Source organism: Aquarana catesbeiana, linkage group LG03 (genome assembly GCF_042186555.1).
Source record: "Aquarana catesbeiana isolate 2022-GZ linkage group LG03, ASM4218655v1, whole genome shotgun sequence".
NCBI classification, from domain to species: domain Eukaryota; kingdom Metazoa; phylum Chordata; class Amphibia; order Anura; family Ranidae; genus Aquarana; species Aquarana catesbeiana.
The window spans coordinates 684,563,471-684,590,593 of record NC_133326.1 but is presented as its reverse complement, the minus strand read 5'-3'; the positions used below and the strand labels follow the sequence as shown (position 1 = coordinate 684,590,593).

Genomic DNA, 27,123 nt, shown 5'->3' with positions numbered 1-27,123 from the left:
TGCCCCAGCTCTGCCACCACACTTTCCATGGTGTCACAGTTCTGAAACCGTTGGTGGCAAATTGGCTTAATCTGTTTTTGTTTAAACAAAAGCTCCACAAGCTTGTCTAGTGTATTGTTACGTTTAAAGCTAATTTCAGCCACTTCAACGACTAAAAATCTTTGCACTCTTTTTGGGGATTTCTCCACCTCACTTATTCTCTTAATGATAAATAAAGTAAGTGATTACAACCCTTTTGTCTATATAAGAATCTAGCCAATGCAGTTGTGGCTATTACCAATAAAATTAATAACAAATGAGAACTGTGCTAAAAAATAAAGACCTAATTTTAGTTATACAGAAGAGAAGCTAGCCATTAATCAAACGCAGCTGCTAGCTGGTAAAACTTTACAAACAATAATGTTACAAATTAAATACAAAGTAATACAAAAAAAATGTTGTTGCAATGTAAATGAAAGAAAGTTACAGTATAAGGAACAAAGAATAATGGAGATACAATACGCAGAAAACCTTACGTCCCCATCGTGCTCAGAGATCAAAAGGGACACCATAAACCGCTATGGAGTTTTATTTATCTGACAAAAGCCCCCTCTTTTGCCATTTGGTGACATACGGTAATTTATGGACTATGTGGAATTTCACTTCAAAGGAGGCGAGAATGGAACAGGAACTACTTGACGATAAATGACAGCTGGTGTGTTAAAGATGACCTATATTATAAGATTTCTGTCATAGCTTATGAGTGCCCCCCACCCCCCATTCACTGAATGTGGCAAAGTCTTAGGATATGTGAGAGTCTCTACCTGGAAGGGGGTGAGGAGGGGTGGTCTTTACAAGAAGATAGAACACAAAAGCAAGACCCTCTGGGCCCTTTTGATCTCTGACCACGATGGGGACGTAAGGTTTTCTGTGTATTGTATCTCCATTATTCTTTGTTCCTTATACTGCAACTTTCATTTCATTTACATTGTAACATCATTTTTTTTTTGTATTACTTACTTTGTATTCTATTTGTAACATGGTTTTTAAAAGTTTTACCAGCTATGTTATATTTAATTAATGGCTAGCTTCCCTTCTGTATAAATATTTTTATTTTTTATTTAAAAACTTTATTTTTTTTAGCACAGTTATCATTTGTTATTGATTTTATCGGTAATAGCCTCAACAGCATTGGCTAGAATCGTATATAGACAAAGGGTTGTAATCACTTATATTATTTATCATTAACATGATTGTAATGTCTTGTCTTTAAAAAACAAATATGTTCTACTTACCTACTCTGTTGCAGTGGTTTTGCACAGAGCAGTCTGGATCCTGCTCTTCGCTGGTCCTGGCCTCTCCCTCCTGATTAGGGATGAGCCGAACACCCCCCCGTTCGGTTCGCACCAGAACTTGCGAACAGGCAAAAAATTCGTTTGAACATGCGAACACCGTTAAAGTCTATGGGACACGAACATGAATAATCAAAAGTGCTAATTTTAAAGGCTTATATGCAAGTTATTGTCATAAAAAGTGTTTGGGGACCTGGGCCCTGCCCCAGGGGAAACGGATCAATGCAAAAAAAAAGTTTTAAAAACGACTGTTTTTTCGGGAGCAGTGATTTTAATAATGCTTAAAGTGAAACAATAAAAGTGTAATATTCCTTTAAATTTCGTACCTGGGGGGTGTCTATAGTATGCCTGTAAAGGGGCGCATGTTTCCCGTGTTTAGAACAGTCTGACAGCAAAATTACATTTCGAAAGGAAAAAAAGTCATTTAAAACTACTCGCGGCTATTAATGAATTGCTGGTCCGACAATACCCATAAAAGTTAATTGATAAAAACGTCATGGGAATTCCCCGAACCTACATTAAAAAAAAAAAAAAATAAATCCATATGGATTTTTAGGGGGACCCCACGCCATTTTTTAAAAAAATTTTGGCACGGGTTGCCCTTAAAATCCATACCAGACCTGAAGGGTCTGGTATAGAATTTGAGGGGGACACCACGCCATTTTTTTCTTTTACATTTTGGCCGGGGCTCCCCTTAATATCCATACCAGACCTCAAGGGCCTGTTATGGAATTTAGGGGGACCCCCCATGTCTTGGTTCGGGGTTCCCCTGTGGGGAATTTCCATGCCGTTTTTATCAATGAACTTTTATGTGTATTGTCGGACCGGCAATTCATTAATAGCCGCGAGTAGTTTTAAATGACTTTTTCCTTTGAAATGTCATTTTGCTGTCAGACTGTTCTAAACATGGGAAATATGCGCCCCATTACAGGCATACTACAGACACCCCCAGGTAGGAAATTTAAAGGAATATTTCACTTTTATTGTTTCACTTTAACCACTTAAGGACCGGCGCACGACTATGTACGTCTGCAGAATGGCACGGCTGGGCAAATGGGTGTATATACATCCGGCCGGGAGCTCCGTGAGTCGGGTCCGTGAGTCGGGTCGCGGGTCCCGCGGACTCAATCGCCGCGGGGATACCCGCGATCGTCTCACGGAGAGCAGGAATGGGGAGATGCCAATGTAAACAGCATCTCCCCGTTCTGGCTAGTGACAGTGTCACTCGATCTCTTCTCCCTGTCATCGGGAGCAGAGATCAGTGTACTGACAGACACAGCCCAACCCCCCTACAGTTAGAAAACACTCCCTAGTACTGACTTAACCCCTCCCCGCCCCCTAGTGGTTAACCCCTTCACTGCCAGTGTCATTTACACAGGAATCAATGCATTTTTATAGCACTGATTGCTGTATAAATGACAATGGTCCCAAAAATGTGTCAAAAATGTTCGACATGTCCGCCATAATGTCGCAGTCATGATAAAAATCGCTGATCGCCGCCAAAACTAGTAAAAAAAAATTATTAATAAAAATTCCATAAAACTATCCCCTATTTTGTAAATGCTATAACTTTTACGCAAACCAATCAATAATCGCTTATTGTGATTTTTTTTTACCAAAAATATGTAGAAGAATACATATCGTCCTAAACTGAGGGAAAAAAATGTTTTTTATATATTTTTGGGGGATATTTATTATAGCAAAAAGTAAAGAATAATGCGTTTTTTTTTCAAAATTGTCGCTCTTATATTGTTTATAGCGCCAAAAATAAAAAATCGCAGAGGTGATCAAATACCACCAAAAGAAAGCTTTATTTGTGGGAAAAAAAAGACGTCAATTTTGTTTGAGAGCCACGTCGCACGACCGCGCAATTGTCAGTTAAAGCGACGCAGTGCCGAATCGCAAAACGTGCTCTGGTCTTTAGCCAGCCAAATCCTCCGGGGCTGAAGTGGTTAAGCATTATTAAAATCACTGCTCCCGAAAAAACAGCCGTTTTTAAAACTTTTTTTTGCATTGATCCATGTCCCCTGGGGAAGGACCCGGGTCCCCAAACACTATTTATGACAATAGCTTGCATATAAGCCTTTAAAATGAGCACTTTTGATTTCTCCCATAGACTTTTAAAGGGTGTTCCGCGGCTTTCGAATTTGCCGCGAACACCCCAAATTGTTGGCTGTTCGAGTCGAACATGAGTTTGACTCGAACTCGAAGCTCATCCCTACTCCTGATGAGTGCCCCCCACAGCAAGCAGCTTGCTATGGGGGCAACTGAGTCGAGCTGCAGCTCTGTGTGTCCATTCAGACACAGAGCTGCCGTTAAGCCCCGCCACCTCTCTCTCTCCTGATTGTCTGACTTTGATTGACAGCCCCGGGAGCCAATCGTGCCGCTGTTTTGTCTCAGCCAATCAAGAGGGAGAGTCTCGGACGGCCAAAGGACTCGTGGACAGCGCTGGACAGAGATGGGGCTCGGGTAAGTATTAGGGGGTTCCGGGGAGGCTGCTACATACAGAAGAATTTTTATCCCAATGCATTAGGATAAAAAAAAAAAAAAAACTTTTGCCTTTACAAACAACTCCTTTAGCTGAATAAGTGAGGCTGAGAAAACGCCAAAACACAAGGATATATATCTATCTATATCTACCTATCTATCCATCCCCGTGTTCAGCTTTATTCATAAAGTAGGATTTTTTTTTTTTCCCTTTTTATTAAACACATCCCACTTTTCTGCAAATCCATGAAAGCAGCAGGTGGCATTAGATGCAGATTTAAAGCCACAAAAATTTAAAAAATGCAAAGAAAACAAAAGAATGCCAGGATAATAAGGACAAATTGCAGTTTATATACCAGAATCTTGTTGTTCATAAGAAGTTACAGGTCTGCATTTCGCTTTCCATAAATATAATTTATCAGCAAATAATAATATAATACCCCAACAAAGAAACCGTCTCCAGAGAAAACAGATGATAAACATAAAATGGCTTTGGCTGAGGTCACTCCAAAAATAACAGTTTAAAAGGAAAACTCCATTCTGATTATTCTAGCTGTGAGGATTTGGTAGAACTGGGGTGGGAGAAGCAGGAGTAGTACTGTGGGTAGATTACGCTCACCTCTTTGCCCTCCATCTATGGTAATATTGCTTTAATAGTGCTCCTCTCTCACTGTGGAAGGCACCTCCCTCGCTCAAGAGGTTCCTCCTGCACTGTAGGAGGCTCCTCCCACCCTGTGGGAGAAGACAGTAGCTTGGTAGATTACACTGACTTCTGTGTCCTCAATCTATGGTTAATCTTGCATTAACAGTGACCCTCCTTCGATGTGGAAGGCCCCTCCCTCGCTCAAGAGATCCCTCCCACGCTGTAACAGGCTTTGCCCACCACATGGGAGTAGACAGTAGCTTGGTAGATTATGCTCATCTCTGTTTCCTCGATCTTTGATAAATCTTGCTTTAACAGTGACCCTCCCTCGCTGTGGAAGGCCCCTCCCTCGCTGTGGAAGGCTCCTCCCACACTGGGAGAAGCTAGTAACTTGGACTGCAAATCTCAGAAGTCAGTTTTGAAGAATCAGATTGGAGAATCACCAGAGGTACCAATAATTTACACACTATGCTTTTCCTGCTTCTCCTGCCCATGTGTCATGTCAGCATGGAGTTCCCCTTTAAGTTTTGTTAACTCTTTGCTACAGAGAGAGAACCCCGTGTAATTTTTTGATAGAAAGCAGAACACCAGTCTAACTAGAAAAAAAAAGCAAGATATGTTTTTGAAAACAAAAAGCTTTGGATGTCACGAATACTATAGCTCCATCTCCTTACAAGATAGGAGAGTATATAAAAGAAATTTCTGTATCTGACACCTTCACAAGCTATGTGTCTGAGCCCATGCCCCCCTAAGTAACATCTGCTCCTGAAGTGGGAAGTTTTTTTTTTTCCCCTGGTTCACATACACACATGTATAACATGATGGGAAAGAGTTACAAATTTACGAACATGTGCCTGGCTGCTAGAGTCCTCATAAAAAGATTCATCATCTTCCCCCCCACCGAAAGGGGGTTGTACATTTTCTATGAAAAGGTAACAGTGTTGATGTATGCATATGTACCCGGCAGTTAAAGCCATGAGGGCACATTAAAATTTTGGGAGTTACTAAAGAGAAAAAAATTACAATGGGGGTCACATTAAGTGCTTTGTGGAGTTCTTCTTTAAAGCGTTGTATTAAGACAGAGCCCCCCCCCTCCCCTATTGCACACTTGTTACACAATGTAAACCAGAAAGGGCCCAGGGGATGTTTTAGGGCTCCGTTTTGTCATTTCCTCGCTAGGAGGAGGAGGAGGAGGGGGGGTTGGCTCCAGGATTTGGGTCTGTGAGCCAGATAAATAGACGGGGGGTACAAAGTCTTATCATCCGCTCAGGAAAAACTGCTTATAGTATTTGTTCATCTGTTCAAGGAAGATAAAGGTCAGAACAGTGTGGGGTCCCAGCCGGGCGTAGTAAGGGGTGAAGCCTTTCCAGAGGCTGAAGAATCCTTCATACCGTACCACCTTCACAAGGACATCCTGGGAGAGGGGCGAGAGAAAATACATGAAAACAAATGTTCGTTAACAGAGAGGAGCCCCAGATTATGGCTTTTTGCTGCTGGAGGACTCTGCTCCTTCCATTATCTAACTATCCTCTCCTGAAATACTCTGCAATGCTGGAGGACTCTTTCCTCTATCCAACTCTCCTCTCCCCAAAATACTATGCATTGCTGGAGGACTCTGCTCCTTCCTCTATCCAACTCTCCTCTCCCAAAATACTATGCATTGCTGGAGGACTCTGTTCCTTCCTCTATCCAACTCTCCTCTCCCAAAATACTCTGCATTGCTGGAGGACTCTGCTCCTTCCTCTATCCAACTCTCCTCTCCCAAAATACTATGCATTGCTGGAGGACTCTGCTCCTTCCTCTATCAAACTCTCCTCTGCTGGAAGACTGCTCCTTCCTCTATCCTACTCTCCTTTCCTGAAATACTATGCATTGCTGGAGGACTCTGCTCTTTTCCATATCTAACTCTCCTCTCCTGAAATACTACGCATTGCTAGAGGACTACTCCTTCCTCTATTCAACGCTCCTCTCCTGAAATACTACACATTGCTAGAGGACTCTGCACCTTCCTCTATCCAACTCTCCTTTCCCAAAGTACTATGCAATGCTGGAGAACTCTGCTCCACCCTCTAACCAACGCTCCTCTCCTGAAATTAGGGGTGCACCGAATGGAACTTTTGGTGCCGAAACCGAAAATGAAGGGTTGCACTAGGCCAAAAACCGATTGTTTTTAAAAAATATTTATATTTTTATACATAATTGTATTATATTCAACGTTTTAATGAATATCATCAATTTAAATTAATATGAATTTATTGTTGGCCATTATTGGCACCTTTAGTGCAAGAAATGTCAGGAAAAATGCAGTCTGCAATCTCTTGTATCATGTCTGCAATCTCTTACTTAAACACACTGCTAATAGTATTAGCAAAATTTCCATTCGGTGCACCTCTAGCAGACATGATACAGGAGATGGTCAGAGACTGCAGACATGATACAGGAGATCAATGCAGCCTTACCAGTGCCCGTCAGATGCAGCCTACCTGTGCCCAGCAGCCTCACCAGTGTCAAATCATATGCAGCCTGCCTGTGCCCGGATCAGCGGCAATCTCAGTGTGTCATGGATTTAAATTGCCCGGGCCGCAGTAACAATGTCCCGCCTCCTGTGATCACGTCAGACTGATTCAATGTCCCAGCACTGGATCAGTGTGCCGTCTGTCACAGGAGGCGGGACATTGTTATTACGGCCCAGGCTATTCAGCTCAGTGACACACGAAGATTGCAGCGAGGAGGGAGAGGAGGAGGCAGGGGAGGAGGTGGAAGTGGAGGACTGGGCGGCATTGATGACACTCCCACGCCCCTTTCTTTATCGGCTGTTTTTTCTTTCGGCCGAATGAAAAAAAAAAAAAAGGTTTTGGCCGATAATTTCGGTGGCCGAAATTTCGGTGCACCTCTACCTGAAATACTACTCATTGCTGAAGACCTCTGCTCTTTCCTCTATCTAACTCTCCTCTCCTGAAATGATCAACTTGGGTACAATCAGGCTGCCCATACATGTTGGCTGGTCCCTGATGAACTGGACGAATTTCAATCCATGTATGAATGGCTTAAAAGTGGATGTAAACCCAATGTCATCCTTTCTAAACTACTGCCATAGGGGTTATCTATAAGGATATACATGCCTCCTGCATGTATCTTTACCTGTCAAATGTCTGTTATGAGACACGAAAAACTGCATATTCTGTGGGTGGGTCTGTTGTCTGGAGCTTGGTGGGTGGAGTCGTGATGTCAGTAGACTCCCCGCCCACCTCTACACTCCCCTTGTCAATATGCATTTTCTCCTGTGTATTTCTAACACTGAACTTCTGCTGTGATCTCTAACATTCAGTGAAAAGACAGGAAAGTAACCACATGACTTCAGCATGCCAAATCATGGTGAGGTGTGGAACAGCCAATCCTTGCAGAGAAAGAATAAGGAAAGGAGTGGGGGAGGGAATTAAAAAATAATGCATGTCTTAGGCTAGTGCACGAGATATGTAAATCACCTGTCACTCACAGCAAGGGGGAGGATTTGACAACGTTTTTCTCAGTTTGTCAAGATTTATCTCACTGAACAATAAAAGAGGATTGCTCAGAGATGGATTAACTCTGTGTGGCAAGACTGGGCTCAAATGACAGGAAATCTTATACTCTACAGTATGATATATATATATAAAAAAAAAAAAAAAAAAAAAAAAGAAGATTTCGGGTTTACATGCATTTTAACTCTCCTCTTCTGAAATACTCTTAGCTCCCGGAGCACTCTGCTTCTTCCTCTAGCTAACTCCCATCACCTGAAATACTCCACGCTGCTGGAGGACTCTGGAGGAGGAGAACTCTCCTCTCCTAAAATACTTTAAAATGCTGAAGGACTCTACACCTTCCTCTATCAAACTCCCCTCTCCTAAAATACTATGTTCCCCATGACTAAGCTCCGAGGAGCGGAGTGAAAAAGGTTGGGGGGGTGGCCTGGTGGGAGCCCAGGCTGAGGTTTCTCTCCCATAACCATCACAGGACACCGTGGATGTGCGGCACCAGGGATCCTTCCTCTCTTCCTTCTAGTGCCTCTCCTAAAATACTCTGTGTTGTTGGAGGTCTCTGCTCCTTCTGCTGCTATCCAACTCTCCTCTCTTAAAACACTCTGTACTGCTAAAGGACTGCTCTGCTGGAGTAAAAATCTGACATCCTATATTCACTCACCAGTCCATTCCTGTACTCAGGCTTTCCATCTATCATCCGCATATTCTGTATCCTGAAGGAAAGAAGAATAATTTAGTCTCTGGTTACATCAGTAAAAGTTCACAGTCCATTCCAGTTTTATTACAAGTAGTTTATGGTGAGCTGTACACAAAAGGAACTGTAACCCTCTCTAAAAAAATATAGTGCTTTCTCAAAGCTGAAATCCAAGCAAACCGCTAAAAGCACAAGTTAAAATACGTAAGTGGCAACTGTTATCTTCTAGAAAAACTCCCTGATCTTCCCTGTAGTAAAGGAATACGTTCTGGTCTAGGAGCTGCCCCGGCCTTTCAATTGGATAATGAAGTAGCTACAGCACACAGACAAGGCCATCTTTAAGCTACCACCTGAGCAACGCGTTTGAGCGTTTTGTTTTTTTCCAGGCATTTGTATGCACGTTTGAGCATTTTTATGTGTACAGCGTTTTTAAAGCGTTTGTTTTTACTTTAGTGTGTGTGTTTTTTTTTATTATCCAATAAAGAATATCATCTGTATCATCATTAATTGCTATGTTTTTCAGCTTTCGCATCCACTTTTATTATTTATAAACTTTTTTACTTGCTTTGTAAGGGGTTAAAGGTTATGGATTAATTATTTACTTATTTTGTTAGGTTAGGGGGTTAAGATAAGGGTTAGGAGTTAATATTAGGCTTAGGGGTTGGGGATAGGGTTATTTTATTTATTCTATGTATCTTTATTAATTTATGAATTTTTTTATTTATTATTTTTAATTATTGCATTTGAGCAGAAAAATGCTAAGAGCACTAAAACACTAGAATGCTAAGAGCACTAAAAAAGACTGATCAAGCATTTCCATGGAACAGAAAAAGCACTGATTGGCCCGATTTGAGCTACAAAAAAAAGCTCCATAACTTTTTTGAGCTTCAGGCAACTTGTAGTGGAGATGTGAACCATCTCCATAGAGAATAATTTATTCTTTCTCCTCCAGCGTTTTGGAGCTTCAAGCTACTGTACAAAACACTGAGGTGTGAATGGGGCCTTAAGGTCTGCCTAAAGCACCCAGAGATGGTGGAACAAAAAGCTGATGAACCTTTACAGGAAAACTCAATGAAGCCATGGCTGAGAGACACTCTCACAGCCTGAACTACTTCTGGTCAATGGAGGGAAACTTCCTTTTGGTAAACTGGAGCCTAACATAAGAACGAAACAACACTGTCTTGATTTGAGGTGAAAGGCAGAACTAGCTTAGGCAATAATGAAGTCCTTGGCCTCAGCACCATCTGGTTCCCATGGAAAACTAGAAAGAGGATTGGCCAATTTTTTAGACCCTGTCCTCCCAGAGATGGCTGCAAGAAACACCACTTTTTGAGTGAGCACAGAAAGAAAAATGTCTCTAGTGGGTTTAAATGGCAGTTTCTGAAGTACAGAGAGAACCAGATTCAGATCCTGACAAGTTATAGCAGAAAGGATGGGAGGGAACAAGAAGGCGACCCTCTCTACAAAGGATCTCGATCAAAGAGTGGGAAAGCAGCATTCGGGATTTGTCCTATGGAGAAACTTCCAGGGTGGAAGCCTCACACCAAGTGAAGAATGCCTTCCACGTACAATGACTGTACTTGAGAGAAGTAGAATTCCTAGCTTTTAGCAACGTAGGCATAGAATGCATGAAGGTAAAAAAAAAAACCTTCAGCCTCTAAAACCCCTTTAAAGGCTAAATTATTTGCGCCTAACATTCTATAATTGGGGAAGCAACCATATTAGTAAAAAGATCCCTTCTAATGGGCTCAATCAGCCACGGTTTTGCAAAAGCAAGGTCACGGCTAAGGTGTGATGAGGAGCAGGACCAACCAGCGAGAACAGAGCTCTAGAGAGGGCTTCCAACTTCTTATCAGTTGGGTCTGTAAAGACAGGTGCAGATCCCCGTGCCAAGGTGGCCGTCTTGTTAGTTAGGGACAATGCTGGATCCACAGTGAGGGTAGAGCAATTTTTTTTTTTTTTTCAAACTGATGCTAAGGCTAATAAGTGCTTGGGATAAGCAAACATCTTATCAGGGTGTCTCCAATCTCCATAGAGGAAGACTTGGAACAGCAGGTGCACCACGAAAGTCTTTGAGGTCTTGAGGGCTCCAAAATACCCAAGACTAGAGATAGCCTATATCCTTTACCAGCGCTAATGCTCTCATTTCAGAGTGGTGCACACTGCATCAATAACAGACAAAATGGTCTCTTTTCATTTGGGAGCAACTGATAAAGATTGTAAAACCTCAGAGGCAGCCTTGCCTGATAGGAGCTCAGTGACTCAAACTCAGTCTTAGCCACCAATGGCTCAAAGGAAATAGGCAGATCTGATAAGAGATCTGCAGGGGAAGGCGCAAGAGTGCACTTGTGGCCCCTACGGTTAGAGTCAGCAAATAGCTGGGTGATTTGGAGCATAGAATCTTGCATGACTGTAATGAAAATTTTAGAGAAGCTAGGGAAGACCCTAAGGATTGGAGAGTAACATGATGACATGCTGCAACGCCCCGCAAGCAGCACCGGATCCATTAACAGTGTGTGAGCTGGGGACACCTGTTGCTGCAGGACTGTCCACACCGTGTCTGGAATTATACAGGTTATGACCGTGTTGTATTTAGGTAACATTAGGCTCAAGACAAGAGGTGAAGCCTCAAGTGCTCACAAAACCTAGACAGTTGGTAGCAGCTGAGGGTGGGGTGGTCGGAGGTGACCATGGTCACTGTAGGCAGGCAGCAAGAACAGACTGAAGATTGAAGTTCCACATGACTATTTGCAATGCAGGAGCAGCAGCAGGGAGATGCTTCCTGAATGCTGGATGGCATGAAAGAGAGCACAGGGGGCGACACTCCACCCAACAGATGACATGAGAGTCCAGTCTCTCAGCATTTACACCTTACGTGGTGGAGGCCTGAGGATTGGCTTAAGTTTTATCTGTTTGCCTGTGTCCAATGGTTATTAGTTACCTATATACAGGGCTTTTTTTCTCAGAGAATAGGTGCAGGAACTCCCCCTTCTGAGTCCCCCCCTTGTCTCCGCCTCCTACCCACCTCCAAGCACTGTCCCTTGATTCCACCCCCTACCCACCTCCCAGTACTGCCCCAAGTATCATTTGCTAAATAACTTGTATGGAATTTGTTCTAGTCTAATAACAAGAAAAGCAGTTAAAATAGATGCACTGGAGTCAGCAACAATAGACCCCACCCCGGTAATAATAGATCCTCCCAAGCAACAACAGATTCCCCTCCCAGCAAATAGACCCCACCCCAGCAACAATAGATCTCTCACACAAAAATAGACTCCCCCAGCAACAATGGTCCCCACCCCAGTAACAATAGTCCAGCCCAGCAACAGACCCCATCCCAGCAACAATAGTTCTCCACACAACAATAGACCCCCCACACAGAAACAATGAACCATCCACAACAAAATACCACCCTCAGCAACAAAAGATCCACCCTAGCAACATTAGACCCCCCCCCCCCCCCCCCAGCAGCATTAACAGATCTCCCAGCGGTCAGCATTAATAGACCCTCCAGCAGCCAGCAACAATAGACCTCTCCCTCAACAGTAGATCCCTACAAGCACCATAAGACACCCCCCCTAGCAACAACAGATCCCCCACAAGCAATAATAGACCCTCACACAAATACAGATCCCACCAGTGACCATAAATCCCCCAGCAGACAGCATCAATAGACCCTCCAGCACATCCATTGCTATTACATACATTTGGTGCTGGAGGTGCCGGAACTGCGTTCCCCCACGTTCCCGCTGAAAAAAAGCCCTGCCTATAAAAATTGTATTGTCTCCAGTCTGAGAGACTTGCGGTGAATTTAAGGAGTACCAGTCATAACACAGAACTGGTGTATGTAATGTGAAATTGTGGCTGACCAGGATTACATACTAGATCTTTACAGAAACAGTTTTTAAAACATCAACATGCACTGAAACAAAGGCCGTAACAGAACGTCATTTGGTCCTCTACCTGGTTTTTGCAATGTCAACTGGCATAGAGGCAGCCGTGGTGACCAACCCGCTGATCATACTGGAACAGAAGTGACAGAGGATATCATCCCGGAAATATCCTGTAAGAAATAAAACACAGATTATTCTTGCTGAGCTGTGATATTATCATGAAATGTACTGTGGGCACCCAGTCCTTACTACAAATATATTTCACAGAGCTCAGCAGCTCCTGATTGGCGTTTCTTTAACGCCAATGTCACAACGCCGATTCCACTGAAGCCGAGGTATCTGCTCTTCTAAGCAGGAGACTTTGATGCACAGAAAGACAGAGGCTTTGTAAACCCTCTGCATTTTTCACCTTAATGCATTTTATGCATTAAGGTGAAAAACCTTCTTTACTGCAGCAGCCCCCCCGAGCCCCCCTTATACTTACCTGAGCCCAGTAATTCCCACAACGGGAGCAAGCACACAAGCTTCTGCCGGTGTCTCGTGTCCTGATTGGATAGATTGATAGCAGCGCAGCCATTGGCTCCCACTGCTGTCAATCAAATCCAATGATGCAGGAGCGGAGCCGAGTCCTGCTGTCTGTGTCAACATGAGTGCCCCGAGGAAGAGCACTTCTCCGACAGGGCACTCGAGAAGAGGAGGAGCTAGGAGCGGAGGGACCCCAGAAGAGGAGGATCGGGGTCACTCTGTGCAAAACCAACTGCACAGCGGAGGTAAGTATAACATGTTTGTTTTTTTTGTTTGTTTTTTTTTTTTTTAAAACCTGAACCTTTACAACCCCTTTAAAGGAATGATTTATATGCCCTCACATATCTATAACCGAGGAATATGCTCCCCTTCTTTTGGATTTGTGGTGGAAGTGATGATATATTACTTTTTTTTTCTTTTCTTTCATAAATTAGTGCAACCAAAAAATTATATTTCAATGTCTGGTAAGTGGTAGCCTGTGGTTTCTTATATCTTTCAGGCATTCTATTGGTGACATCTCGGTGCTTGAGCACCTGGGACTGAACACCAGCCATGGCCATTATGAGTGGGACCACTGCTTCTCCTAGGGGTCTTTGTTCTCCCCACAATCCTGGGGTCTTCAAACGTTCTAAGCAAAGGGCCAGTTTTGTATACTCCAGACTTTAAAGGGGGCCGGACTGTGGCCATTGTATCTTTGGTTTTAGGGGGAGAAATAATGCCCCATCGCTGGCGTCAGTGGGAGGAAAAGTGCCCCATTATTGGTGTCAGTGGGAGTTCTTTTTCACATGTCACTTGATTTATTTGATTACTTATATGATTAATCATTACTGTTTTTTATTATTTCAATTATATTATCATATTTGTGTCTACTGGTTAGCGCTACATCACTTATCACCTTGATTCTTTTATGTTTGTCACATTTTTATGTAGCCGCTTGTTTTTAGGGTATTTGGGGTTAGCGCAGTAATATCCACATTTCCAGTGGGAGGAATAGTGCCCCATCACTGGTGTCAGTGGGAGGAATAGTGCCCCATCACTGGTGTCAGTGGGAGGAATAGTGCCCCATCATTGGTGTCAGTGGGAGGAATAGTGCCCCATCATTGGTGTCAGTGGGAGGAATAGTGCCCCATCATTGGTGTCAGTGGGAGGAATAGTGCCCCATCATTGGTGTCAGTGGGAGGAATAGTGCCCCATCATTGGTGTCAGCGGGAGGAATAGTGCCCCATCATTGGTGTCAGTGGGAGGAATAGTGCCCCATTATAGGTGTCAGTGGGAGGAATAATATCCCATCATTGGTGTCAATGGGAGGAATAGTGCCCTATCGTTGAGGTCAGTGGGGAGGTATAGTGCCGCATCACTGGTGTCAATGGGAGGAATAGTGTCCCATCGTGGGTGTCAATGGGAGAAACAGTGCCCCATCGTTGATATCAGTAGCAGGAATTCTGCCCTAATGTTGGGGTCAGTGGAAAAGTGTCCAAATGTTGGGGTTAGTGGGAGGAAGAGTGTATTATCAGTGGAAGGAAAAGTGCCCCAAGGGCCAGATAAAAACATGCAAGGGGCCACATCCGGCCCGCTGGGCCACAGTTTGGAGAGCACCGCGCTAGAGGGCCATATATATATTGGGGCGGCACAGTGGTGTAGTGGGTAGCACTCTCGCCTGGCAGTAAAAAGGGTCGCTGGTTCGAATCCCAATCACTACCTGCCTGGAGTTTGCATGTTCTCCCTGTGCCTGAGTGGGTTTCCTCCGGGTACTTCGATTTCCTCCCGCACTCCAAAGACATATTGGTAGGTTAATTGGCTTCTGTTAAAGATTGGCCCTAGTATATAAATGGGGACCTTGGATTGAAGGTAGGGACTGATGCGAGTGTGTGCGATGTACAGGGTTAGGGACAATTGCAGACACACACCCACACTCACCTCAACTCAGGTTGAACTGGATGGACTGGTGTCTTTAGTCAACCTTACTAACTATATGAGTGTAATATAGATGGTTTAAATGTAAAAAAAAATTATAGTGGATTTACTCAGTAAGTCTTACCAGAATCAAGTAGGAACTGCTTGGATTGGGAGTAGGATGCCAACTGTGCAGCATTTACAACAATAGCGCGAGCCATGGTGGGTACACAGCCCTGGAAGAAGAATACAATTAATATCTGGATAATATAATATATATATATATATATATATATATATATATATATATATATATATATATATATATATATATATATACACATACACACACATACACACTATACAGTGGGGAAAATGATGATTTGATCCCCTGCAGATTTTGTAAGTTCGCCCACTTACAAAGAAATGAAGGGTCTATAATTGTTATCATAGGTGGATTTTAAATGATGGAGACAGAATATCAACCAGAAAAAACACACAATACAAATGTTATAAATTGAGTAAAATAAGTAATTGATGCCCAAGCAAAACATGACTTAGTACTTAGTGGAGAAACCCTTGTTGGCAATCACAGAGGTCAGACGTTTCTTGTAGTTGGTGACCAGGTTTGCACACATCTCAGGAGGGATTTTGGTCCACTCTTCTTTACAGATCTTCTCTAAATCATTAAAGCAGTGGTTTTCAATTCCTGTCCTCAGGGCCCACTAACAGGCCAGGTTTGCAAGATAACTGAAATACATCACAGGTGATCTCATTTGCTGCTCAGTGATTGCAGTATTCTAGTCTCCATCTCCCCCAATGGCCTGTTAGTGGGTCCTGAGGACAGGAGTTGAGAACCACTGCTTTAAGGTTTCTTGGCTGTCGCTTGGCAACTCAAATTTTTAGCTCCCTCTAGAGCTGCACGATTCTGGCTAAAATGAGAATCACGATTTTTTTGCTTAGAATAAAGTTCACGATTCTCGCGGTGTAACATCTTTCACATTATACAAAAAAATTGGGCTAACTTTACTATTTAGTTCTTTTTTTTTTTTCATTAAAGTGTATTTTAAAAAAAAAAAAAATGCATTTGAAAGACCGCTGCGCAAATACTGTGTGATATAAAATATTGCAACAACCACCATTTTATTCCATAGGGTCTCTGCTAAAAAAAATATATTATATATATATATATATATATATCTCTATATATATATCTATCTATATATATCATGTTTGGGTGTTCCAAGTAATTTTCTAGCGGAAAATAATGATTTTTACTTGTAATCAACAAATGTCGGAAAAGGTTTGGTCTTTAAAGTGGTTGTAAACTCTATTGAAAATTTAAAAAAAAAAAAAAACCTGCAAGATAAAAGGCATAATGAGCTAGTATGCATAGCATACTAGCTCATTATGAATTACTAACCTGAGATGGAAGCCCTCGCAGCAGTCCTCGTTCACCGCTCCGGCGGCCGACATCTCCCCGGGGACTTACATCTGGGAATAGCAGCTCCGGCGCTGTGATTGGCCAGAGCGGCGATGACGTCACTCCCGCGCATGCTCACGGGAGCCGCCAGGAACATCACAGTACAACTGAAGCGAACGTGCCGTTGCTTCAGTTTGCTTAAGTGCGCATGTGCCGATGGCGTTGGCACGTAAAAATACAGGGATATCTCCTAAACAGTGCAGGTTTAGGAGATATCCAGGGTAGCTACAGGTAAGCCTTATTATAGGCTTGCCTGTAGTTTAAAGTGGTTGTAAAGGGTTTACAACCACTTTAAATGGTTAAACTTTCCTTCATTTACACGCTGGAGTTCTTTCCTTTGATAAAAAAAACGAAAAGATACTTTGTTTCTACTTATTCGTGCGTTGCGATTTAAACTTGGCGGGGTGCTCGGATTTATTTATTTTTTTTCCCCAGCTGTGAGAACTCTCTGCACTTGTTAGAAAGAATTGTAACATGCTGTTTTGAAGATCGGGAAGAGAAAAAGATTACGATTTCGATTCTTAACAGCTCTTGCTCCCTCCATAAATCTCCTATGGGATTAAGGTCTGGAGACTGACTAGGCTACTCCATGACCTTAATGTGCTTCTTCTTGAGCCACTCCTTTGTTGCCCTGGCAGTATTGTTTTGGGTCATTGTCATGCTGGAAGACCCATCTATGACCCATCTTCAGTGTTCTGGCTGAGGGAAGAAGGTTCTCATCCAAGATTTTACAATACATGGCCCCGTCCATTGGCCCCTCAATGCTGCCAAGTCGGCCTGTACCTTTAGCAGAGAAACAACCCAAAAGCATCATGTTTGCAACTCCAATCTTGACTGTAGGGATGGCGAGTCCCCCTCCTCAAGAAGGTACATGTATAGTCATGCCAATGAACATCTAAATGATTCAGAGAATGACTGAAAGAAAGTGCTGTGGTCAGAGGAGACCAAAATTGAGCTTTTTGGGATTAAACTCGCCATGTTTGGAGAAGGAAAAATGCTGACTATGACACTAAGATCACCATCCCTACAGTCAAGCATGGAGGTGCAAACATGATGCTTTGGGGCTGTTTCTCTGCTAAAGGTACAGGCCAACTTTGACCCCAGATCTCTCCATAAAGAGTACCTGTCACTGCCTATTACCGTTTACATTCCTTGTGACAGCAATAAAAGTAATCACATTTTTTTCCCCAAATCGGACAGTGTAAAAAAAACCCCAAAAAAAAACAAAAAAAAAAAAACACAAAACTTTTTTTTAAAGCGCCCCCGTCCCTGCGCACCAAAGAAAAAGCATATGCAAGTCAGGTCCAGAAGTGCAAACAGTGTTCAAATCAAACATGTGAGGTATCGCCGTAAATGTCAGAGCGAGAGCAATAATTCTAGCAAGACACCTCCAACAACTCAAAACTGGTAACCGTTAAAAAGAAAAAATTGAAAGCGTCGCCTAGGGAGATTTTAAAGTACTGTAGTTTTTCACCATTCCACCAGTGTGCGCAATTTTAAAGCATGACTTGTTAGGTAACTATTTAGTCAGCATAATATTATCTTTCACAATATACAAAAAAAAAAAAAAAAAAAATTGGCCTAACTTTACTGTTCAGTATTTTTTAAATTGAGTAAAGTGTATTTTTTCCCCAAAAATTGCACCTGAAAGACCGCTGTGCAAATACCGTGTGACATAAAATATTGCAACAGCCGCCATTTCTTTCCTAAAAAAAAAAAAAAAAAAAAAAAAAAAAAATATAATATATAAAAAATGTTTGGGGGTTCTAAGTAATTTCCTAGCAAAAAACTCTGATGTTAACCTGTAAACAACAAATGTCAGAAATAGGCCTGGTCTTCAAGTGGTTATGATGATAAAAATGATAGATCCTTAATTTCTTTGTAAGTGGGCAAAACTTACAAAATCTGCAGGGGATCAAATCATTATTTTCCTCACTGTATCTATATATACACTCACACACTCACAGGCCACTTTATTAGGTACACCTTGGTAGTAGCGGGTTGGACCCCCTTTTGCCTTCAGAACTGTCTTCATTCTTCGTGGCATAGATACAACAAAGTGTTGGAAACATTCCTCAGAGATTTTGCTCCATAGTGACATGATAGCATCACACAGTTGCTGCAGATTTGTCGGCTGCACATCCATGATGCCAATCTCCCATTCCATCACATCCCAAAAGATGCTCTATTGGATTGAGATGAGGTGAGTGTGGAGGCCATTGGAGTACAGTGACCTCATTGTCCAGTGGTGAGATGATTGGAGCTTTGTGATATGGTGCATTATCCTGCTGGAAGGAGCCATCAGAAGATGGGTACACTGCAGTCATAAAGCAATGGACATGGTCAGCAACAATACTCAGGTAGGCTGTGGAGGTTGTGGAGGTTGTTTACCCACTTACAGACCGCCCGCTGTCATTTTACGTCACTAATTTGAAGAGGAACATCGTTGTTATGGCAGCAGCTAGCGGTCCGCTTTCAGATAAAAAAAGTGGTCTCTGTGGCCGGATTCGCCGCAAGATCACTTTTAATTGGCAGCGGGAGAGGGCCCCCTGGTCCAGCCGCGCTCTGGGTGCCCTCCGCTGCTTACCGGAGCCGTCGGTAGCGGCGGAGGCGATCGAGTCTGATCTCTGGCTTGGTATGGAGACGACCCATATCATTGCAGGGCGGAAGCAACGTCAAAACATCATTTCCGCCCATAGCTCTTTTTTTTCCCCAAATGACATTTAATTATTTTATTTTCTTTATTGCATTTTAGTGTAAATATGAGAGTGAGGTCTTTTTGACCCCAGATCTCATATTTAAGAGGTCCTGTCATGCTTTTTTTCTATTACAAGGATTCTTTAGATTCCTTGTAATAGGAATAAAAGTGACACAATTTTTTTTTTTTTAAAGTAACAGTGTAAAAATAAAAAGACAAAATAAATAAGAAAAAAAAAAAAAAAATTTTTAAACGTGCCCCGTCCCGCCGAGCTTGTGTGCAGAAGTGAACGCATACGTGAGTAGCGCCTGCATATGAAAACGGTGTTCAAACCACACGTGAGGTATCGCCACGATCATTACGAGTGAGAGCAATAATTCTAGCCCTAGACCTCCTCTAACTCAAAACATGCAACCCATAGAATTTTTTTAAACCTCGCCTATGGAGATTTTTAAGGGTAAAAGTTTGTCGCCATTCCACGAGCGGGCGCAATTTTGAAGCGTGACATGTTGGGTATCAATTTATTCGGCGTAACATTATCTTTCACAATATAAGAAAAAATTGAGCTAACTTTACGGTTGTCTTATTTTTTAATTAAAGAACGTGTATTTTTTTTTTTTTTTTATAAAAAAGTGCGCTTGTAAGACTGCTGCGCAAATACGGTGCGACAGAAAGTATTGCAGCAACCGCCAAGTTATTCTCTAGAAAAAAAACACACATACACACATATATATATATATAAAATGGTTGGGGGGTTCTAATTTTCTAGCGAAAAAAAACTGTTTTTAACTTTTAACCCCTTCCCGCCGACCGAACGCACATATGCGTCCTCGGCTTTCCGGGGGTTATACCGGGATGATGCCCGCAGCTGCAGGCATCATCCCGGTACCGTTGTTTTCAGCGGGCGATCGGCTACCCGAATATAACAACCGATGCGGCTAAAAGCCGCTCGGCTGTTATACCGGAGGAGCGGGAGGGGACATCCCCCCCCCTCCCGCCGCTGTTACCGGGCCTCCCGTGCGATCGGGAGGCCCGGTGTCCATTCGGGAATCTCCGGCGGATGGGGGCGGACTGGAACGAAGCTGTGAGCGGCTTCGTTCCAGCCTTCTAATTGTAAACGCGGAAGCGACGTCATGACGTCACTTCCCGTTTACTCGGCTGCCAATGGCGCCGAATTTAAAAAAGTACACAGTATTCAGAATCGCCGTTTTCGGCGATCTGAATACTTTGAAGTGTAAAGGAGGGATGGGGGGTCTTTTAGACCCCCGATCCCTCCATAAAGAGTACCTGTCACCACATATTACTGTCACAAGGGATGTTTACATTGCTTGTGACAGCAATAAAAGTAAAAAAAAAAAAAAAAATTTTTAAACACAATTTATAAAAGTACAAAAATAAATAAAATAAATAAAAAAAAAAAAAAAAAAATTTTTTAAAGCGCCCCCGTCCCCGCGAGCTCGCGCAGCGAAGAAAACGCATACGGAAGTCGCGCCCACATATGTAAACGGTGTTCAAACCACACATGTGAGGTATCGCCGCGATCGTCAGAGCGAGAGCAATAATTCTAGCCCTAGACCTCCTCTGTAGCTCAAACCTGGTAACCGTAAAAAAATTTTAAAGCGTCGCCTATGGAAATTCATAGGTACCGTAGTTTGTCGCCATTCCACAAGTGCGTGCAATTATAAAGGGTGACATGTTTGGTATCTATTTACTCGGCGTAACATCATCTTTCACATTATACAAAAAAATTGGGGTAACTTTACTGTTTGGATTTTTTAAAATTCATGAAAGTGTCACTTTTCCAAAAATTTGCGTTTAAAACACCGCTGCACAAATACCGTGTGATAAAAAATATTGCAACAATCGCCATTTTATTCTTTAGACTCTCTTCTAAAAAAATATATATAATGTTTGGGGGTTCTAAGTAATTTTCTAGCAAAAAATACGGATTTTAACTTGTAAACACCAAATTTCAAAAATAGGCTTAGTCATGAAAGGGTTAAACACCAAATCTCAGAAAGAGGCTCGGCTCTTAAGTGGTTAAATGATGCTCAATTGGTACTAAGGGGCCCAAAGTGTGCCAAGAAAATATCCCCCACACCATAACACCACCACCAGCCTGAACTGTTGATACAAGGCAGGATGATGGATCCATGGTTTTTTGTTGTTTACGCCAAATTCCGACCCCTACCATCTGAATGTTGCAGCTGAAATTGAGACTCAACCGTGGCAACTGTTGTGGTCTTCTGCTGCTGTAGCCCATTTGTTTCAAGGTTCGATGTTGTGCATTCAGAGATGGTATTCTGCACACCTTGGATGCAACGATTGGTTATTCAAGTTCCTGTTGCCTTTCTATCATCTGGAACCAGTCTGCCCATTTTCCTCTGACCTCAAGGCATTTCTCCACACAACTGCCGCTCACTGGATATTTTCTCTTTTTCGGCCCATTCTCTGTAAACCCGAGAGGTGGTTGTGTGTGAAAATCCCAGTAGATCAGCAGTTTTTAAAATACTCAGACCAGCCCCGTCTGGCATCAACAACCAGCATCCGGATGACTTGCCGACTTGTTCCTAGAAGTGACGCTGCTCTGGTCTGATCAGGAGCAAGCGTGCGTTTCAACTGGCGGAAACTGAATAACCAGGAGTCCCCGCCCCTAAGCGTTTCGTTACTTCTTGGACATCATCTGGGAGGTATAGCTTCGGCCGTGTGGTACGCAACTTATGTATTGGCCATTGGATAATAAAATCCTATATAGTGTTATGACTGATTTTGCTTTAAATTCTTTAATGAATGTTAATCAGCAAGTGCTGAGAGTAAAATATTTGAGGGGGGGGGGGCATAGCTTATCCGCCGCTTGCTGGATATTTTCTCTTTTTCACACCATTCTCTGTAAACTCGAGAGATGGTTGTGTGTGAAAATCCCAGATGATCAGCAGTTTTTTTAAATACTCAGACCAGCCTGTCTGGCACCCAGAACCATACCATGTTCAAAGTCACTTAAATCCTCTTTCTTACCTATTCTGATGCAAGGTTTGAACTTCAGCAAGTCGTCTTTGCCACATCTAGGGTTCTAAATACATTGAGTTGCCGCAATGTGATTGGCTAATTTTAAATTTGTATTACCAAGCAATTGAACAGGTGTACCTAATAAAGTGGCCGGATATAGAGATAGAGATAGATAGATATATCTATTATATACACACACAGTTACACTGTGACTTTTATATGCACACACGGTAGACACTGCTAAACCCAAATCGTTACACAAATCTATACAATAATATCACAGGCATCTGACAAATGAAGGTGGGCATGTCACCCAGCACTCACCCTCCACAGTGTGGTGATCCCCTCTTCTCTACTCATCCTTACTAGAGCATTAAACACATTGCTGTAGCCTCTCCTCTGGTCAGGAGGTAACCTGCACAAGAACAAGGGTTCAAGTAGACATTTTTTGGGGTAAAAAAGAAAAGATGACATGTAATGGAAATGGGAAGATTTTATTCATTAACTTATTAGCATGTTGAAGGGAGGGGGAAAATAATAACAAATTAGGGCATAAAAAGATGAAACTTTAGCTTTAAAAGCCCTAAAAAAAAAAAAATGTTTTGCTGTGTTCTGCATGGGGCACTTCCACTCACATCCTGTCTCAGATACACAACTGGGATGGATTGGAGCAGTTCTGATTTGTCGGCCAAGTGCTGGTGCTGACCAGTCAGAACTGCTCAGATCCTTTCTGGCATCTCTAGGGAAAGAAGGAAAAGAAGAGGAAGAACAGCAGGAACAGCAGGAACCCCAGGACTGCTGCACCGGACTGCGTGGATGGTAAGACTCGGGGCTTTTTTTTTTTTAGCAGGAACTAGGGGGAACTCAGTTCCACCACCTCTGGTCTAGGTCTTCTGCTCACCACTATCACTTGGTAAAATTGAAGCCCAGCTTCTGCGTTTACAAGTGATAGCTTATCTCCCAGTAGCTCCCACAGGTCAGATCCCACTGAGTGCCGGACAGGGACAAGGGAGATACAGAACAGGTGACCAGGGTTCAGCGCAGTCATGGGCAGGAGAGGGTGCGTGGTAGGCTGCACCCTCTGTGGTCTCCATTGTTTCCCTGGTGACCAGTTGTTGATGCTCTTACTGCATGATCTCCCTTGCAAGTGACTGTAGTATAGTATAGTATGCTGGGAGGTAGTACAGCCGGATAGGTGCTTCAGCTTAATATTGCAACAAAGGTAAGACATATGACAGATGGTGGAGCTTTTAAGGAGGGGGGAGAAGATGAGGGCAGTGGAGGGAGGGGGTTGTATGCAGAGGGAAGAGCTACTATTTGATGCCATTTGGCCGGTATGTGTGTGTGGTGGGCATGGTTGAGTTCCTGCACCTTTTCTCTGAGAAAAAAAAGCCCTGGTAAGACTGTAGACTGTATAACTCACCAGGGAAGGGAGTTTTTCCCCCCACTCTCTTTTTTTTGTAGATTCTGAGGTTTAATCATGTTTTTTTCTTGTGTTCACACATCTTTATGTGTGTGACCTTGCATTAAAGGACATTTATATTGATTATTCTCCGATAACTATCTGAATGCATATATTTTTTCCCTTGGCATATCCGATACAATATGAACACTTTTTCATTCATAGTTTTATATTTTTGTGTTTATTTTTTTCATTACATGCTTCTTTGACAATAATATTCTATACTTTATATTATTTCTATTTGAATGGGACCAAGGGGGTGTTTTTCACATCAAAAGGTTAATGGAGAACAGCATATGGGTTAATTTGATTGCTTCAATTATCCCAATATCCTCCGTAAGCGTTCCATTGGCCACACATGATAATGTTTAAAGCGGAGTTTCAACCAAAAGTGGAAGCTCTGCTTCCCCCCCCCCCCCCCCCCCCCTCTGGTGCCACATTTGGCACCTTTTGCAGGGGGTACCCATTTTTGACAGGTACCCTTCCCCACTTTTAGGAGATTGCCCTGTCCCTCGGAATTTCGGCCCCCCCTCCTCCTTCCTGAGAGGCTGCAGTGCTGGAATAGAGGGAAGGTAGAGGACACCGGCCACATTAATTATTGCGGACCATCCACCATACATTTACTGAGGCAAGGCAGCCACTCTGTGCCAGATCACGTACCTAGTACGTGATCTGACACTTCTGGGTCTGGGGTGCGCATGTGCGCCACAAGCGACCGCCTCTGCTCTAAACACACAGCAGGAGCCCAGTGGCGGGTACTGTGGACTTCATGTCCGCAAGCACCCGATTGTTCGTTACACAGACAGAACGGCGATCTTTCTAGGTAAACAAGACAGACTGACGTTCTGCGAGGAGGGAAGGCATGAATCCTATGTCTCTGCAAAGCAGGAACACGGATCATGCCTTCCCCTAGTAAAAAAGGACCTCCCACACAGTAACCAAGCACTAGCTAGGAACACATTTAACTTTGATCGGCCCTGATGTTAACCACTTCCCTGCCAGCGTCATTAGTACAGCAACAGTGCTTGTTTTTAGCACTGATCAATGCATTACTGTCACTGGTCCCCAAAAAGTGTCAGTTTGTGTCCGATCTGTTCGTCGAAATATCGCAGTCCCGCTACAAGTCGTTGATCGCCGCCATTACTAGTAAACAAAAAAAAAATCATATAGTTTGTAGACGCGATAACCTTTGCGCAAACCAATCTATATACGCTGGGATTTTTTTTACCAAAAACATGTAGAATACATATTGGCTTAAACTGATGAAGAAATTAGATTTTTTTTCAATTTTTTATTGGGAATGTTTTATAACAGAAATTAAATTAAAGTTTTTCTTTCAAAATTGTCGGTCTTTTTTTTGTTTATAGTGCAAAAAATAAAAACCCACAGGAGGTGATCAAATGCCACCAAAAGAAAGCTATTTGTGGGGAAAGAAAAAAACATTGATTTTATTTGGGTACAGCAGCGCATGACCGTGCAATTGTCAGTAAAGTAACGCAGTGTCGTGTCAAAAAAAATGGCCTGGTCAGGAAGGGGGGGCAGAATCTTCTTCTGCAGCCATGTAATCAGTCAGTTATTCAACATTTAGTTATACATAAACTCTTTAGTTCTACTATTTAGCCCTGTAATATGCAGGCTTTGGCTCGCTCTTATCTTCAGTAGTGAGGTTACCGTCTAATATTATTATGTCTTTTAAAGATTAACACGTCTGTCTTGCTCTCCAGCTAAATCCGTAATGTCAGAAAATCCTTTAGGGAAATTAGGAGATTACTATTACCTGCAGAGTCGGATCTGTGACTGCTCACACCGAGGTGCCTCTAAAGTGCAACTAAGAGGGGAATTCCCCTCACTATGTAGATATTTCTTCTTACTTCCTGTGGAAACTCTGGGACAGGAAGTGAAGGGAAATGTCCCCAACAACATACAAACAGCAAAAACAGTGGTTGTAATGCTCCTCTTTTTTTTTTTTTTTTTTCTATATAAAAAAAAACAAAAAGAAAAAAGTTTTGGCTATGCAGTAAAACAACACAGCTGAGGTACAAGGAAGGGGAGGGCCCTTTTAAACACTTTGATTTGTGTTTCCTGCAGATGGTGGAGCTAATCATCTCTCAAGTAAGTGGTCCTGGAAGACGATGGGAGAAAATTGCAATTAAGTGTTGTTGCTCCGCAATCTACATTGATTGTATCTGACCTCCAGCCTTTCCCTTCCCTTAAAATTGCTCCAAATAGTTAATACAAATATGCACTCACAGGGTATGGTGCCCCCCCAGCATCCGGACGACTTGTCGACTTGTTCCTAGAAGCGACGCTGCTCTGGTCTGATCAGGAGCCAGTGTGCGTTTCAACTGGCTTGCCCCTAAGCGTTCCGTCACTTCTTGGACATCATCTGGGAGGTATGGCTTCGGTCGTGTAGTACGCAACTTATATATTGGCCATTGGGCTGCTATTGGATAATATAAAATCCTATAGTGTTATGACTGATTTTGCTTTAAATTCTTTAATGAATGTTAATTGGCAAGTGCTGCGTGTTAAATTTGGGGATAATGGGGTGGGGGCATAGATGAGTGCATAGTTGTATTTAATATTTGGAGCAATTTTAATTAAAAATACTGCACGGTGTTATCAAATTTGGTTTCTTCTTGTTGATGAACACTATGGGACACGGTATTTTTGGCCAGTGGAGTGTGCATAATGGATCAGAGCTAAAAAGCGTTATTTGACCTTCCCAGGCATAACCTTAGGGGGTCAACTATTTTTGGTGCTATGAGTGCTATGGGAGACTGGTGTACTTTTCCCCCGGATTTCTCTGGCTTCGGGTTCTATACACCAGCCCCAAAGGTAACAGAAAATGTCATTTGGCATTCTGCAAAATCCTAACATTTTTGTCATCCCATAAGCGATTATGTACCATGCTCTGTCTATATCTTACCTTCCATCTGCGGTCATTCTAATAAGAGCCACTTCTGCTGGTGTCCCTACAAAGGCTCCGGTAGCCCCTGCCGTCATCCCGATAGCAGCTTTCATGAAGAAGTTAGGGGGTGTGCCATCAGCCTTCGTCAGCTTCTCGAACAAGATGGTGTAAATACCAAGACGTGTAGTGGTATAGGTGGCCTGGCGCAGAAGACCAGCTGATAACCTGTGAAATACAGAACATGCAGGGATTACAGAAGAGGGTACACATTTCCTTGATCAAAAATAACTCAAGAAAGCTATGAGTCTGTCCTCCTCCTGCAGGGTGATACAGACAGAAGGGAGCTATGAGTCTGTCCTCCTCCTGCAGGGTGATACAGACAGAAGGGAGCTATGAGTCTGTCCTCCTCCTGCAGGGTGATACAGACAGAAGGGGGCTATGAGTCTGTCCTCCTCCTGCAGGGTGATACAGACAGAAGGGAGCTATGAGTCTGTCCTCCTCCTGCAGGGTGATACAGACAGAAGGAAGCGGAGTCTGTCCTCCTCCTGCAGGGTGATACAGACAGAAGGAAGCGGAGTC

The 27,123-nt window shown here is 42.9% G+C and overlaps 1 protein-coding gene across 1 annotated transcript in view; it reads right to left on the bottom strand.

The window, feature by feature from the left end:
- Nucleotides 1-4,146: 4,146 nt before the first annotated feature.
- The window catches only part of SLC25A11 (solute carrier family 25 member 11), a 38,086-nt gene continuing 15,109 nt past the window's right edge, over nucleotides 4,147-27,123 (bottom strand). Inside the window, exons 3-8 of the mRNA XM_073622984.1 lie at nucleotides 26,563-26,769; nucleotides 22,496-22,586; nucleotides 15,130-15,220; nucleotides 12,637-12,736; nucleotides 8,641-8,692; nucleotides 4,147-5,875 (exon numbers count right to left, since the gene is read on the bottom strand). Coding sequence (XP_073479085.1) covers nucleotides 5,720-5,875; nucleotides 8,641-8,692; nucleotides 12,637-12,736; nucleotides 15,130-15,220; nucleotides 22,496-22,586; nucleotides 26,563-26,769 — 697 coding nt within the window. The 3' untranslated portion in view covers nucleotides 4,147-5,719. The remainder of the gene's footprint in view (nucleotides 5,876-8,640; nucleotides 8,693-12,636; nucleotides 12,737-15,129; nucleotides 15,221-22,495; nucleotides 22,587-26,562; nucleotides 26,770-27,123) is intronic.